The sequence below is a fragment of the Balaenoptera physalus genome, assembly GCF_965194825.1.
Source record: "Balaenoptera physalus genome assembly, chromosome: 7".
Classification (NCBI taxonomy): domain Eukaryota; kingdom Metazoa; phylum Chordata; class Mammalia; order Artiodactyla; family Balaenopteridae; genus Balaenoptera; species Balaenoptera physalus.
Window position 1 is genome coordinate 45,162,089 of NC_138886.1, and position 17,556 is coordinate 45,179,644.

General features: G+C 38.9%; 1 protein-coding gene across 4 annotated transcripts in view; it reads left to right on the forward strand.

Moving 5' to 3' along the window:
* TRPM6 (transient receptor potential cation channel subfamily M member 6) overlaps positions 1–17,556 on the forward strand; it is a 209,006-nt gene that overhangs the window by 189,429 nt on the left and 2,021 nt on the right. For all 4 annotated transcript variants that reach the window (XM_082470799.1, XM_082470801.1, XM_082470798.1 and 1 more), the window contains 5 exons: positions 1,750–2,033; positions 4,218–4,300; positions 5,052–5,257; positions 11,879–11,930; positions 16,420–16,526. In XM_082470799.1, the coding sequence (XP_082326925.1) occupies positions 1,750–2,033; positions 4,218–4,300; positions 5,052–5,257; positions 11,879–11,930; positions 16,420–16,526 (732 nt within the window). The remainder of the gene's footprint in view (positions 1–1,749; positions 2,034–4,217; positions 4,301–5,051; positions 5,258–11,878; positions 11,931–16,419; positions 16,527–17,556) is intronic.

A 17,556-nucleotide genomic window follows, 5' to 3' on the forward strand; every position in this document is an offset into this window, starting at 1 on the left:
AAAGGCTGGAATAGTAAGGAAAAACAAGCTCTCAATAGCCAAGGCTACCGGCGTTTCTCTGTCCTGCCAACTGACAAAATAACAAGGGTCGCCACACTGTCCTAGATCTTGCTTCTCCTCAAACCCTTCACATGGGGACAGATGAGGTGGCTTCTGATCATCAACGCAAATGCCTTCTCCTTCCACTTGGCTCCATAGCTGGTTTTACAACTCGGTAGCTCTGTTTCAGAGCCTCTAGGTAATTAGAACTCTAAAGTGGCATTTATCTGGGCACCAGGAATACATATTTCAAAACATGTTACTAAGCATTACCTAGACATGTTCTTTGGTAAGCAATTAAATGCAAGAGTGAGCGAATAGATTCTTTTCTTGGTAAACCAGTACAGTGTTTATAAGAAAAGTCATTTGAAGCTGAGGTGTAAGGAGAAAATGAAATACAGGCTGGACAGAAGTTGTATAGAATATGTCACTTCTGTTAGGAAGCATTGCCCAATATATTAGGAGGAGTCTAGGTTGAATAAGAATGGCTCCCTGTTCAACAGCCTAAAAGTGGAAGCTGTAGAGCAGTTAAAGAGCATTTGTGTGTAAAATCTTTGAAGTGGGATTGGGTTTGTCTCCGAGGATCTACTTCACATTAGCCAGGTTAACATATCTAATCTTTACAACAACCCAATGAAGAGAATGTTATTTTCACTTCCATTTTACTGATGAGGAAAGTGAGGCTTTAAGTAACTTGTCCAAAGGCACAAAGGAAGGAGGGAAAGGCTCTGGGGTATGACTTTGGTTCTAACTTTAACTGGGTTAAGACATGCATTCTCAGTGGGGTAATATCACCCCCAAGAGAGCAAAAACATCTTTTTATTTTTATGTGTAAAGCACATACACACACACACACACACACACACACAGAGTACATAAACATAAACAGTATATCTTTGGTATTACAATGTCAGGGAAGGGGCAATTAGGAAAAAAAGTCTAAAACAGCTCCTAAGGGGGATGATAATAAACACAGGGTTAAACTATCTCTTTAAAAGTACGCTAACACATATATGTGGAATCTAAAAAAAAAGAAAAGAAAATGGTCAGAAGAACCTAGGGGCAAGACGGGAATAAAGATGCAGACCTACTAGAGAATGGACTTGAGGATACGGGGAGGGGGAAGGGTAAGCTGGGACAAAGTGAGAGAGTGGCATGGACATATATACACTACCAAACGTAAAATAGATAGCTAGTGGGAAGCAGGCGCATAGCACAGGGAGATCAGCTCGGTGCTCTGTGACCACCTAGAGGGTTGGGATAGGGAGGGTGGGAGGGAGGGAGATGCAAGAGGGAAGAGATATGGGAACATATGTGTATGTATAACTGATTCACTTTGTTATAAAGCAGAAACTGACACACCATTGTAAAGCAATTATACTCTAATAAAGATGTTTAAAAAAAAAGTACTTGTCTTTAACAAAAGAAGTATAGCCTTGCTACTCTGATTTTATTTTTGTCTAGTTATAATTTATAAGAAGAACAACTTAATATTTATGTGACATCTGATGCTTTGTTCATTCTCCCCCTCCCTCTTTACTGGACTGTAACATGGCCAGATGTCTGTACTTGCCTCTGAACAGATGAAATTCCCATTCCCCTCTGATCCTTTGAGAAACTGAACTGATTCTGAGTTGATATTTAGGACGCCGTTCATGTCACAGACATGGATCTCATTGAACCCCTCCCCTGCGCTTCTCTTTGCCGCAGGAGAAGAAGTAACCGTCTACAGGCTGGAGGAGAGTTCCCCTTTGAATCTGGATAAAAGCATGTCTTCTTGGTCCCAGCGAGGGAGATCTGCAATGATCCAGGTGTTGTCCCAAGAGGAGATGGATGGTGGCCTCCGCAAAGCCATGAGAGTCATTAGTACCTGGTCTGAGGATGACGTCCTCAAGCCGGGGCACGTTTTCATTGTGAAGTCCTTTCTTCCTGAGGTTGTGCAGGCATGGCACAAAATCTTCCAGGAGAGTACTGTGCTTCATCTTTGCCTCAGGGTAAGTCAGAGACCCAGAGCCCAGATGGACAGGTCGAAGAAAGGGGATCTGGCTCTATCCTGGTCAAAGGCCATTATCTTTTTTTTTTTTTTTTTTTGGTGAATATTTCCTTTATGTATAATATTCATATATCACAGATCATTGATTAGGAAATGTCAAATACCACTGATATGATTAGAGTAGACATACACACATATTGCTGTATATGCACACATATATATGTGTATGTTTATATACATATGTATGTATATATTCACACACATTCATCTATAAAGCCAACATTTTACCTAATATGAAAACAGAGGCACACCCATCAAGGTCAGAACAAAGCGAGAATGCCCACCATCTCCACCACTATTCAACACATTACTGGAGGTATTAACCAACTCAGACAAGAGAAAACAAAAGTATAAAAACTGGAACAGAAAAAGAATGAAAACTAACTCTGTTTGCAGATGATATGATAGTAATGCTAGAAAACCTGAAGAACTAGTGATAAAAACAACTCAAGCAATAAAAGAAATCAGCAAGGTGGCAAGGTCAATAAAATTAACACACCAAAATTAATAACTTTCATATAAGCAAATAATTAGTAGAAGATATTTTGGAAAAGAAAACCCTGTTTACAATAGCAAGAAATTGAAAATGCTTAGAAATAAGTGGAATGTGAAATATTTAAAATCTATATGAGGAAAAATCACTCCTGAAAGATATAAAACTAAATTTGAACAAAGAGAAAGACAATCCTTAATCTTGATTAGGATGTTCCAACATCATCAAAATATAAGTTCTCTCTTTTTTTAAAAAAAATTATTATTTATTTATTTATTTATTTATTTTGGCTGTGTTGGGTCTTCGTTTCCATGCGAGGGCTTCCTCTAGCTGCAGCAAGCGGGGTCCATTCCTCATCGCAGTGCGCAGGCCTCTCACTATCGCGGCCTCTCTTGTTGCGGAGCACAGGCTTCAGACGCGCAGGCTCAGTAGTTGTGGCTCACGGGCCCAGTTGCTCCGCGTCATGTGGGATCTTCCCAGACCAGGGCTCGAACCCATGTCCCCTGCATTAGCAGGCAGATTCTCAACCACTGTGCCACCAGGGAAGCCCAAAATATAAGTTCTCTTAAAGTTAATTTATAAATTTAATATTATCCCAATAAAGATTAGCAGATACAAACTACTATGTATAAAATAGATAAACAAAGTCCTACTATATAGCACAGGGAATTATATTCAATATCCTATAATAAGCCATAATGGAAAAGAATATTAAAAAGAATATATATGTGTATAATTGAATCACTTTGCTATACACCTGAAACTAACACAATGTTGTAAATCAACTATACTTCAATTTAAAAAAAATCCCAATAAAAATCCCAATAAACTCTTTTGTTTTTCTGGAGCTAGACACCTACTTAGAAAGAAAGGGAAATAATAAAACATACGTAAATGTATCTGCTTACTCTCGCAAAAGGAAACATAGGAAGGTTAAACCAGAAAGCAGTGAAATAGATTGCCTAAAGGGGTGTGGAGGTGGAAGGCAAGAGGGAAGAGGAGATTAAGATGGAAAAAATAGGGGAAAGAGGACACTTCTCTGAGTATGCCTTTTTAATTTTTTTAACATCTTTATCGGAGTATAATTGCTTTACAATGTTGTGTTAGTTTTTGCTGTACAACAAAGTGAATCGGCTATATGCATACATATATCCCCATATCCCCTCCCTCTTGAGCCTCCCTCCCACCCTCCCTATCCCACCCCTCTAGGTGGTCACAGAGCATCGAGCTGATCTCCCTGTGCTATGCAGCTGCTTCCCACTAGTTATCTATTTTACATTTGGTAGTGTATATATGTCAATGCTACTCTCTCACTTCGTCCCAGCTCCCTCTTCCCCCACTTTTTCCGTAGGTCCGTTCTCTACATCTACCTCTTTATTCCTGCCCTGGCACTAGGTTCATCAGTACTGTTTTTTTAGATGAAGGCCATTATCTTCAACCCAAAGGATAGCCTATTCTTTTTGGAGGTGGTGGTATACTGTTATTTTTGGCTTTAGCTTTTGGAGTGGGTAGTGGTGGAAGCTGAATAAGGCTGAAAATCACACTTGGGAGGCCTCTAGTAATTCTGTGATCATTAATTAGTAGGCATCTGATAGTAAACCAATATTTTTATCAATGTTCCCTACTTTGCAGGAAATTCAACAACAAAGAGCTGCTCAGAAACTGATCTATACCTTCAACCAAGTGAAACCACAAACCATTCCCTACACTCCAAGGTAAGGAAATATTGGCATCCTGGTCCTTCATCTTATGTAGGAATTTCTGTCAATTTCTTCTCACCCCTGTTAGTCACGAGAAATACCAGACCCATGGGGAAGTTCCCCATGACCTTAACTTTGGTTTCTTCCTTACATAGTTCTCGGAGACAGTAAAAAGAGAATTAGACATCCTAGGTATGTTTTGGCTTAAATCGCTGAATTTATGTGAGTGGGAAAGAGAAGATCAAGCAGAGGCCATGAGTAACCTCTCAGTTACGAAAGCAGGCAGATCCCAGGTGCAGTTACTAATATCCAGAAACATTATGGTAGAAAAACACTTCTATTTTAGTTTCTTCTGTTATCTTACAGAAATTAGGAACCTTAAAGGAGTGAACTCTCGTTACTTTCACTTGAGTGTTTCCATACACTTGTATTCATTTAGCAAGACAGATCACAGTTTGGTGCTGAGGACTTACAGTAAAGTTTTATTGTCTCATTTACAAGGAACTTCATAGAGCAAGACAAGAAAAGTGGAATCCAGTACTCTTTATAAAAGAGTTCCTCAGAAAGAAGGGAGGTGGGTAAACGTGGGGAAAACTCCCAGTCTTTGCATTCCATTCTTTCAGTAGAGAGGCAAAGGCATGTGCATTGAGGCTGCTGGGACTAGAGTTAGGTCATCTCCCCTGGTGCTCTCTATTCAGTAATATAAGTCCCACCTTTGCTGCCTTTCGGGGAATCAATGGCCTCTTCCCACCCTCCCTCGCCATAGGTTCCTGGAAGTTTTCTTAATCTACTGCCATTCAGCCAAGCAGTGGTTGACCATTGAGAAGTATATGACTGGGGAGTTCCGGAAGTACAACAACAACAACGGTGATGAAATTGCCCCCAGCAACACCTTGGAGGAGCTGATGTTGGCTTTCTCTCACTGGACCTATGAGTATACTCGGGGAGAGCTGCTGGTTTTAGACTTGCAAGGTGATTGATAGCTGAGGATTTGACACAACAAGCATGAGGCAAAGTTCAGGAAACATTGACCAGGGATTGCTTTCTCAATGTCATTGTCACCTACATTTGACCCCAGCTCTTTCTTTACTCAAAGCCATAGAGTTAAGGTCTTTCAGTGGAAACATTCCTTGGCAGTGTGTACTTTTTTTTTTTTTAAAAAAAAAACAGGAGATGGTATCTGTTTTCTGAATTTATTTATTGTTTGTGGAACTGTTCTAAGTGGGAGGAGCCAGACAGGTGTCCCGAGAGATCATGCAAGAACCAAGATGGGTAATATATGGAGTTGCTCTATCTAGCTTTGAAGGGAGGTGGCACCATTTATTTCAGAGACATTGTACAGCAATGATCATGAGCACCTACTGTGCTGTTTCTCACCTAGATCAAGAGAAAAATATAGGCAGATGATTAGCTGCCCAGAATTTAAAGTTATCTAAAATGTTCATCTAAATGGGGAATGAGTTTTATACCCAATTTTCCAGTTTTATGGCTTTTCTTTGAACTTATGTTCACAATAACACTTAGGCATGCATTTATACACACAGGAAAGTTTAAATTCTGGTCATTTTTCATGATTTTGAGCTCAGTATTTTAGCAGTTTATAGTTTAGCTTGTTCTCTTTGCTGTGTACCTTGATATAAGAGTTCACAAAAGTATAAACTCAGTCTGTGAAGGGCAACTCAGTGCACTCTTATTTAATGGAAGCCTTTGATCAATGCATCTTTCTACTATCAACACCTCACATGTGACTTATAATCCTGCAGCACGAAACAGAGTATCTCTAGCAGGCTTTCCTTGCAGGGACAGAACAAAATATGTATTAAGGTCAAAGTTTAGTCTCTGGGCTCACTGACTGGGGCTTTGGTTTTAAATAAGGGATTTAGTCCAGGCACTTTCATAGAAATTATCTCATTTAATCCCAGAAGCAGCACCTTGAGGTAGATAGTATGGGGACTTTAGGCCCAGAAAGTTTAAATAACTTGCCCAAGGTTGCACAGCAGCTTAAGTGGAAGCCAAGATGCAGACTTGAGCTGGTTTGACCAACCATGTTCTTTCCTTTTCACTGTTCTGTCTTTATTTCTCTATAAATTTCATAGCTATAGGACATTACCATGTTCTGGTTCATTTAAAATGATAAGGCCTTTTCCTTGTCCTCTCTGACTTTCCCATCTCTCCACACCTGGGATTCTGTGCTGAAAGCCAGACTTGGAGGATGGAGACAGTCGAGATGAACAGGCAATCCTGGGACATCGTGAGCAATGTACACTAAGATTGCAAACCCATTTTGACGGAAATTTCTGCCACATGCTCAAGGATGTATATATATATATATATATATATATATATATATACTTTTCAAACTACACCTAAGTCCTTCTGTCCTTTCAGATCTATGCTGTTCACAAGGTGTGAATTATATTTCTAACCCTCAATATTTTAGGAAGCAATATAAACAAAGTTAAAACAGTCAAGATGATTCAGCTTTTAAACCAGCAAGTACAGTATGATCCATGTAAACCCTGCACACTGATGCCCAAGGCTGTTTTTGTAGCTCATGTTGGGGAAAGGTTGATTGTTTTCATCTATACTTGAGTGTCTGTGCTTTGAGTTTTGGGTGGAGATGTTTACAAAGTAAAAAACAAACAAAAAAACAATCAAAGAAAAACTTTAAGGAATTAATGATGACTCTTCAGTGTGTTTTTGTTTAATGATGTTTATATTTGGGGATTTTTATGTCTCTTAGTAATCCAAAGTGACATTAAACAGAACAAGCACTGCATTGATAGTCTTGGGGGAAAAAGGAATTAACTTTTTTTTTTTACTGGGCAATTATGTGAATTGCAGAAACAGACCACTCCAAATAAACTATGTCAAAACATTGACCTTCAAAGGAGGGAAGAGTGGACATCATAGAATGAACATGAAGAAATTGAAATACTTATCGGAGAGTTTTGCCAATTGGTTAGCCCTGAATTTATGGAAGAACGTGAATCCTATAATAGTAATTACAAGCAGTTATATTACTACTGCTACTAGCTAACATTTACTAAATAGTTATTTTGTGTCAGTCACTCGGTTAAAGGCTTATGTGCATTAATATGTTTAATCCAAACCAGGTTGGAAAGGAAAAATGGGGTAATATAATGTATTCTTAAAATATCGTAATAGTTTTCAGTTATGTTTTACATTTAATTGATTAGTCTTTCTAGTCTTTGGAGAGATGATGTGCGTTGTCTGGGTGGCAGGGAGTGGAGACTGAAAGACCAGTTAGCTGCAGTTAGGAGAGGCCCTGTCATCGCGGTCCTGGGGGCTGAGTCCTGGCTCCACCGTGAATTAGCTGCATGACCAGGGGGCAACCACCTTGAGTCCCACTTCCCTCATTTGTAATAATAATGGTAAATAATGTTATGCACTTAACTCAGAGGGTTGTTAAGGGGCTGAAATGAAGCAAGTTCCCGACACAGTAAATGTTAGTTATTGTTGTTAGTGTTAGTCTCTGTGTGGCTTGTTAAAATGGAAGTTAATCTTCAGTTGTGGGTAGTCTACTCCTTGCAGTGTGGTCCTGGTGATACTTGAGGGAGATCCCAGCTTTGGCCTCTGTAGAGTGAAGCCCTGATCGGCTTGCTGTGGCTCCCTATTGCTTTGAGGGAAAGAAGGAATGAGAAACACTCAGGGCAGTTTATTCTTTCAGTTTCTTCTTTTCTTCTCTTTACTTTCTTCCAAGGGAGTGCCAATCATTAACCCAGGAGCTACCACATCAGGCCAGGAAGCTGAACTCTAGGGAGAGGCTTGACTAATTTCTGATCACTTGTAATTATACTGTAGTCTTCCAGCCTCCTTCCATTGAAAAATCTTACACGTGAGAGCCTGAATCGTCATCATTATATGTGAAATCCAATATTTAGTTTCCAGCAATAGGAATGAAAAACAATTGTATTTCAAATTACAGTGGTCTGTGGCATGTTTTTTTTTTTTAAGCTCACTATTTTTTTTCAAAGAACTTTTGGAGATATTAATTTTTTATTCAACAAAGCAGTTTCCAGTATAAGTCAGCATTAGCATCAGCATCAGCATGGTGCATTCTGCTGCTACAAGGAAGGTGACTTCTTTCCATTGATGTAGAAGTTTATTGATGCATCCCGAGGTGATTGGAATCAGAATGTAGGTCTCTGAGTTTCTCATAAGGGCGTGCTATGTATTGCCTGTACATGGGCATTTACTCTGTTAATGCCAGTAAAGAGATAGCACTGGAATTTTTAGATCTTAAAATGTCTTATTGTCTTTCATGTTTTCCAAATATCTACGTACGTGTGTAGGACGGGCACCTATGTTAAAGTTTGCCAATTGGGTGACTCCTGTGTAGCCGGGAGAGGCTGGGGTGGTAGTAGTGGGTGTGGTGGTGCAGCATGATTGGCTCTCTGAACTGCTTTCTTTTTTTAACACATCGGAATGCCCCTTCTGCCATTCAAGGGTCCCAAAAGATGTTTTTAGCAGTTAAGCTTTGAGCTGTCAGATTGAGTTTAGGAATATAAAGGTTTATAGAAACTCTTTACCCTCAGTCTTATAGGAGGTTCTATTCATTAGGAAATAGTACTTTAGGAAAGTGAGATAATCAGAACATGATTTTACCAGTGGTAGGAAAATAGAATTTTACTTCACAAGAGCTCTTGATAGAATAAAGACAATAAAAATAGCAGGTGACATGTTTCAGCTTCTTCTGGATCAGACATTTTGCTAAGCAGTTTGTATATGCTAGTTCATGTAATCCTCTCAGTAACCCTATAGGATAAGGCCTGTGATTATCCACACTTTCAGGTGATACAGTTGAGACTCAGAGAGATTAAAGAAGGTGTCCAGATCACACAACTAGGGAGTGATGGGGCTGTGAGTGGGACCCAGATCCTTTGACTTCTGCCTATTTAACAGGCTACAAGACTGAAAGTAAATGGGAGCTGATGTGATTTTGATAGACTTTTTTTCCCCTATAAAACCTCCTTTTCCACAATTCTTTAGGTATTGTGCGTATTTCAGCTTAAATTTACAGTTTACTCAGACGTCAGCCTAAAGCTTTCATCACTGCTGGGAACTGTAGGCATAAAGTCAGGTCTGAGCTTAAATGTGTGAAGGATTTGTAGCCTTTAGTCTCTCTATTGGTGGTACATGGGCTGTCTGTTTGTTGTTTATTTACTACATAGTTAAACATAGTTGTTCTGTTTATTTGCTACATGTTTGCTGTATAGTTAGGGTCTTGTTAGGCTGTTCCTTTTTATATCTGTAATGAGAAAAGCATAAAGAGCGCAGCCTCTTCATATGACTTTTTCTTTAAAAAGCAAAGCGCATTTTGCATACTGCCCCTTGAGCCTGTGTTTCAAACTTATTTTCCCTTTCCCTATTCAAAATCGTGTACAAAGAGATTCTAAGCCAAGGGTTCTGAAAGGGGCTCTGGGTAGAACTCAGAGGATCTGTGTACTTTGATGAAAAAACAAATTAAAATTATACCTTGGGACTTCCCTGGTGGCCCAGTGGTTAGGAATCTGCCTGCCAATGCAGGGGACATGGGTTCGAGCCCAGGTCCGGGAAGATCCCACATGCCGCAGAGCAACTAAGCCCGTGAGCCACAACTGCTGAGCCCGTGTGCCACAACTACTGCAGCCCGTGTGCCTAGAGCCTGTGCTCTGCAACAAAGAGAAGCCACTGCAGTGAGAAGCCCGCATACCACTACAAAGAGTAGCCCTGCTCGCCGCAACTAGAGAAAGCCTGTGCACAGCAACAAAGACCCAACACAGCCAATAAATAAATACATTTATTTAAAAAATAATAGTAAAAAAACTAAAATTACACCTTTATTTCACTAACTTATAGCTGAAATTCATCATTTCCTTCAGTTATAACGGAGACAACAGATCACAGTGGTATTAGCAGTACCTGTGACTGTTTGCAATAGCAATTACAGGTATTAACATAGCACATTGCAGTGTTGGCAGATATCTCAAAATACTGGTTGTATTTGTTACTTGTTGGATGTTATAGTGTTATTAGACTTGTGCTTGATCCTGTTATTTAACATACTAATAAAGAAGCACGTGTATTGCAATACAATTTAAAAAATATTTTGATCACTGTATTTCAGTATCATTGGTTTACTTTGTAATCTCATGTATTCAAACTATGCATTTAAAAACATTATTCTGAGAAGGGGGTCCCTTAGCTTCATCAGACTGCCAAAAGGGTCATGACCCAAAAAAGGTTGAAAACCCCCTACTTAAACAGGTTATTTTCCTAAGGAAGTCAGTTTCTCAGGGGAATGGTCTATAAACTATAAGGATTACATTTTCTTGTGAAAGGTTTAACATATGGTAAAACATACAGAACATAGTAAAAATCTTTCTTTTTTAAAGTAGTGGTTAGAAAATGTGTTTTTTCTAAACAAATAGAAATATACAATAATGTTATACATTTTATATGATTTTTAAATAAATTTCCCAAAAGGTTGGTCTCTTCCAAGGCAAGGGGACCAGTGCTGATTAGAGGACGATCTCAGACATTGTCGGCTTATGCCCACATGGTGCATTCACCTGTCTGACTGGCTCACCTGTGAAATGCTGCCTTTGGAAGTCAGTCTCACCACCACTCGCATTTTATAACAGATTCACTTTGGTGTTGATCCCTGTTTTGATAAATGTTAGTTTTATATGACACGTTATCCTTTTATGCTTTGGTGCCGTTTTTTAAGAAGCAAAATTTATTGAAGGATCACATACATTCAGGAAATTACACACAGCATGAGTGTACATCTCAAAGAATTTCCACAAATGAACACGTGTGTGTAACCAGCACCCAGATCAGGCATGTGGGGTGTTTGTATTCTTCTGTTTATAAACGCTATATACACACACACACACATATATATATATATATATATAGCATTTGATATGTGTCTTTGATGGAGCAGAGATGATACCTGCAGAACCACACAGCACCTTGCACCTTGCTGAGCACTGATGGACTCCATCTAAGGAGACCACGGACTAGGGGGAAGGACGCAAGCTTTGGCTTAGCTTCAATCCTGTTATGACCTCTTGTGGTCTGTGCAACCTCTGACAAGTTGCTTAATCTCTTTGAACATCAATGTACTCATTGGTAAAATGAAGCTGTGAGGATGCTAATACTTTTCTTTCACGATTGCCAAGAATTAGAAAAAATAAAATTAGAAAAAATAAAATTAGAATGTCTAGTATGTACAAGTGGTAAATGAATGATGGATGCTATTATCAGGAACTGTGAACACATCACAAAAACACTTTTTTGTAGCCTAGAGGTTTATTGCAGCATAATAGAGGGGGTTGCGGGAGACAGGGCATCAACTAAAGTTTTCAAACTTGCCTGGACAATTTAGTAGAGTTAATTCACATGATGTTGAGTTTACTACAGGGTGGGTGTCTAGTTAATAGTAGAGTTAATTCACAGGATGTTGAATTTACTACAGGGTGGATGTAGGTATAAGAAATAATTTTAAATTTGGTTATTATTTTCTTGAATTTCTGAGAAAATGAAATTCCCCATTTGGTAAATGAATTTTCTTTTTCTTTGGAGGTGTTGGAGAAAATTTGACAGATCCATCTGTTATAAAACCTGAAGAAAAACAGTAAGTTAATTTATCATTTAGAAAATTGCATTTAACACATTGTACATGGTTTCTTAAAAATAATTTTTAAACATTTCTATATCTTGCCTAGATCCTAGAAAGGTTTTGATGTCCCTTTTATCTATATCTGTATCTATATCCAAAAATATCTATATCCAAATACAATACAATAAAATACAATAAGATTTAAAATACAATAAGATTTTAAAGAATGCATAGATTAGGAAATAGGGGCAAAAAGAAAATAAGGAAATAAAATAAGATTAAATCTGGAGTTGTTAGTACACAAAAATGGAAACTATGTATAAAGACCAATGCAGTGGCCAGAACTTTGTTGCAAATTTGACTCTGAGTTTTCTAGTGGCCCAGACAAAAGAGAAATATGGGTAAATTCAGCCTCCATAGGCTTTGACATGAAAACAATTAATGTCATAGGAGAAGCACAGTTTCCTTTGTTGTCATCACAGTGGAGTCATTGCATCTTATCATGGGCACTGTCTTCCATTACATGCCTATAAAACGAAAGCTGAGGGCATGAAGTGTGGTATTCAGTAACAGCAAATCTATGAGAGGACAAAACAGTGGGGCTTAAATATGGAGCCATCAGATTGTTAGTTCAGGACTGAAGTGTAAATTATATAGAGAGATGAGTCATCTGCCTATCCTTTGAATTCCCATGGGCATTTTATCCCATAAGCAGGCTTTTGGGAAGACTTGGCAGTAGAGGAGATGGTATTCTTCTGTTAAAGGTGCAGGAAAAGGAAGAGATGGTGATGATTAAGGGAGGATCAACATGGCAGATGACAGTGGTTTTCAAACACGAGCTTTCATCATAATCACCAGGAGAGCTTGTTAAAACATAGATTGCTGCCTCCTACCCCCAGCATTTGATTACCCTGGTTTCTGATTCAGTGGGTTTGGGATGGGTCCAAATAATGTAACAAGTTCCCAGATGATTCTAATTCTGCTGGCCTAGTGCCCACACTTTGAGAACTGCTAGCATACAAAATTCTAATTTCTTAGTTGTCCTAAGTGTCTATACTTGGCCCCTGGGTTGTAAAACACACACACACACACACACACATATATATAATTATATAAGTGGGCAATTCATACATGATGAAATCTGAAACTTTTACTTCCCTCCTATTGGACTCATATTGTAAATATTCACTGCTTTAATGCTCTGTTCTTTTACTGAACGATTTAATCTAAATATGGTACCATTTGTAGACGTCTATGCAAAGAGGTACATCTAAAAGTGTATTAGCTACTCCTGTGAACTAAGAGAGCTAGAGAAGATAAAGGTGAGCCATGTTGCTCCTGTGAATCCAAATCCCATGATATTTGACCATGGAGTTCATGTTGTAACCCTTAGGGTACAGATAAAGGCTTTGTTATTTTTCACTTTAGCAGAGTTGAAGTGTTTTTGGCTAAAAATACATATTATTTCTTCAGCAGCCCAGTGTGCCCAAGGGTTTTTAGTAGGAACCTGTATTACAAGTACTTCCTTTACAATTTTGCAGTGAAAATTTTTTTTGCATATAAAATGGATCAAGTTGATGTATACTCTATCATTTATTAAATTTTGACCTTGGTATATATATGTAATATGACCTGAATATTTCCAACTTTTAGAATTCTAAGAAGATTATATTATTCCTCTTGACAGTTGAGTATTTAATTGCATTCTATAGGCCAGTGGGTCTCAATTTCTGTTAGGGTTACCTAGGGAACTTAAAAAAAAATGCTGCTCAGAATTAGCATCAAGTCAGAATCTCAGAGTATAGGACCCTGATGTCTGTATTTTTCAAAAGTTCCCCATGTGATTCTAATGGACAGTCAGGGTTGGGAGCCTCTGTCTTATGTCAAACTTTATTTTTTATGACTTGGGGATGTCATAAACTTTGGAAGCTGATAGATTGGTATCACTGTAGCCTGCCTGGTTTTGTGGGGTCACCTAATTTTGGGTGCAGTTGGTCTTCATGGTGAAGATATAAGTATTATTTTCTCACAATGTGGTGAATTACATCTAGTCAGTTCAATGAGGCTCACATTTTGGGATGCCATCTATTTGTTAAACTTTTGCTACACAAAGCACGGGCCATGACAATAGCATCAGCATCACCTGGGAGATTGTTAGAAACACAGACTCTCAAGACCCTCCCTAGACTTCCTGAATAGAATCTCAGTTTTCATAAGATCTTTAGGTGTTTTGGTGTAAATTAAAGTTTGAGAAGCAAGTGCTTTCACATGTTGTTTTATTCTTAACAACAACCTTGGAAGGAAGTGTCTTCAATCCCAGTTCACAAATGAGAAAACTGAAGCTCAGTGGAGATGGCAACTAGCCTGTGAGGAGAAGGGGGTCAATGAAAGGGAATGATCCTCTACCAAAAGGAAAGATGTTTTGGGGTGCGAATTCTGATATTGTCTCTAATGCCTCTTGTCTCTTAACTTTTCCCAACCTTTTGCACATGAAGACAAAGTCATCAGACCTGCTCCCCCAAATCCTTTCTGGCCACTTAACTTGGTTCCTCAGGTCACTGGCTTTCAGTGGAGGCTGCCTCAGTGTTATTGGTAGTTTGGGACTGCACCTTTTTTTTCACTTACTGCCTTGATGGTTTTGGGCATTTGACAAGTATGAAATGATAATGATGACGATGATGATGGTGAGATGTTCTTTAGTAAATCTCTGTGTACATGGCACTAATTAGCATTTCCTTGAAGGCAGACCCAAGCTACCTCCTGCTTTCCTGTGCTGTGAAAAATCTGGAAAACAGTTGTATATTTTTTCAAACGTTGTTATCTGCGACTGCAAGGCTGTAGGCATGGCGTATGAATGTCCCTACAACCCTCCTTCACTCTCCCCTGCACAGGGAGTGGTAGAACGCCTGATACATACATATTATAGTCATTTTGATTCTTTTGTCTTAACTTTAACAAAGCTCATAGAGGGAAACAATTTTGCTTACAGCTTTTATCTGAGAATCAGTGTTACATTTCTAAGTTGGGAACTTTCATGCTTTATTGGGGGGAAGGAAATGGCAGTGTGGAATGCAAACGAGTGAAATATTCCAACAGGGTCATGCCAGAGAGACTATAAAAGGAATTCTTCAGTTTTAATGACTAAAATAACGCCTTCATTTTTCACTTTATCAGCATCATAGAGTTCCAGTACTAAATATTGAGTGATTCTATATCTTTGCCATATTTGGTTTCACCTTATAGAAGTGGTTCCTTACCAGATGGATTGAAAGAGGAATAGTTAACAGAGGCAGCTTATGCAGCCTGGTAAATACCACCAGAGCTGTATTTTGTAAGGGCGATTGAGTGACCAGGAAAGTTAATCCTGGGTGTCTGTTCACGTTGTCTTCCCAAGAGATTTCCTCCACCTACTCGCCTCAGAGCAAAGAGGCAATCTGAGATCAAACTGACATCAGCCCTTATTCCGAGCTTGGCACATCTTCAGAGCAGCTACTGTTATTCTGCCAAAAGGAAGTGGAAATTGAGATAAATGTTTCAATACTCAGATGGAAAAGTCCATTTTTACACCACATCCCTTTTGAAAAACCGCATTCCTTAGAAGCGAAATTTATTGTTTCCTTTTGTGATAGTTTGCTTTTCTTTTTTCTTAAGACATGGTATTTAAGAGCGGTAATTGAGTTCAGATTTTAAAATGTGCTGTTTCCCACTCTGCATGTCATTAAAATAAAATATTAGCTTTCATAAAGTTTCTTTGGAAGTGTTTCTGGTGTGCTCTATTCCTTGGTGTGTAGAGTGTCAGCCGAAGAATAATGGTTGTGAATGATCAAATAATGGATGAACGTTGATCCTAGAATCTGCTAAGGATCTATTATAATTATAGAGTGTTAAAAATGTGCCTAAGATATACTGATTTACTTCCACAAACTCATCATCTCCTAGTTGTCTTGTCTTTTCACAAAGAGCCCAGCTATAGCAGTTTGCAGGGTAGAAGTAGCTATCAAAAGAGCCATGAATACTGGGTGTCGGGTTTTGTCGGGCTTTTGTGTTTGAGGACATTGGTTATTTTCAGAAAAGTATTTGGGTTTGAAACAATGCATATCAATTTTTTCAGAAGGGGTTTTCCAAGTTTATTTTACTTTATACTTACCTTTCGGGTATTCTAGTAGAACAGTTGGTAACGAATGTCATTCTCTCACCTCATATGCATTAAAAAGGGTCTCACTGTATTTTGTTTTAATGTGGTACATAGAAAATTCACTTTTCTATCAGATTAGCGTGGAAATGAGTTTCACAGTAGGTCTTGGAGTTGGGTACAAAGATTGAAGTGCATTTGAATTTTAAATTTGCAAACCTAACATTGTTGCTTCCCCAAAGTGCTCTGTTCTTTGTTGGCTCCTTCAAGTTTACTGGGTTACTATGGGATACTGTTCGGTATCTCAGAGAATCCTAGTTGAGCTCCTTTTTCTGAGCTGTGATCTAATTGATATTCTGATATTTCCTCTAGATCAAGAGGAATGGTGTTTGGACCAGCCAATTTAGGGGAAGATGCAATTAGAAACTTCATTGCAAAACATCGTTGCAACTCCTGCTGCCGGAAGCTCAAACTCCCGGGTATGCCCCAAACAATTCTATTTTTCTCTAAGTAAATCTCTCATTGAACAACATCCATTGTAACCTGGGATAGAGTAGAAAATCTTAATCACATTTTTATCTCATTCGCAGTCGAGGCCTGACTTTCTGACTGCAAATTTTTCAAGTCTCTAAAGGGATTAAAAGGACAGGGATTTACTTCAGGTTCTGCCAAAATGTGATAAAACAACATTGGGCCCAATACTTGTCACAGTCTCTCCAAGGGAAAAGTTCCTCCTACTTAATTGGGGCAAAATTGGACCGAGGCAGGTCTCTGTTCCCCTCCCCGCCCCCTCCCCTTTGGGTCTTGAGTGGAGCCCACAGAGTTTCTATTCTATTCTTATTTACTCATTGGACACTTGGGAGGGTGTGGCATGGAGGGAAACAACAGCTATCAATTAAAGTAGTGCTTTTCACTATAAAAACCTGCCACTTTCAACATACATCACAAGGTATATTTTAAAAATCTGATTTGATAATATGGCACACTTTCTCTGAAACTAATAGAGTCAGCACAGAAAAATATTTCTAACATAAAAGTAAGCGGCTGGAGATCTGTGTCCCCCAAATTGGCAGCCCCAGCTCTGCTGCATTTTCTCCTTTTATCTCAGAAGGGATGCTTTATGTCTGTCTCAGCTTGCTCACTATTTTTCTAAGGTTGCGCCACACTTGTCCTTAGAATGGAATTTCACATCTTTTAAGCTGAGTAGCCCTTCCAGCCTTATCATAAATGATCAAACCCTGAATTGGAAATCAGTAAAAGATCAACATCCATTGTAACCTGGGATGGAGTAGGTGTAAATTTACAGCAAAGAAAGGCAATTTCTAATCTTGTTGGAGTTAGAGGTAGGAGTTGCTCTTGTGGGCACGAGGTAGCAAAAGACTGGGATGGGGAGCAGATTCCAGTTCCTGTGGGAAATAGCTTATTAGCCAGGGGTGGTGGCGGTGGGAACATCAGACTGGAGCAGTACAGACAGGAGGGGTCTCGATGTCATCTTGGAGCTGCCCAGGA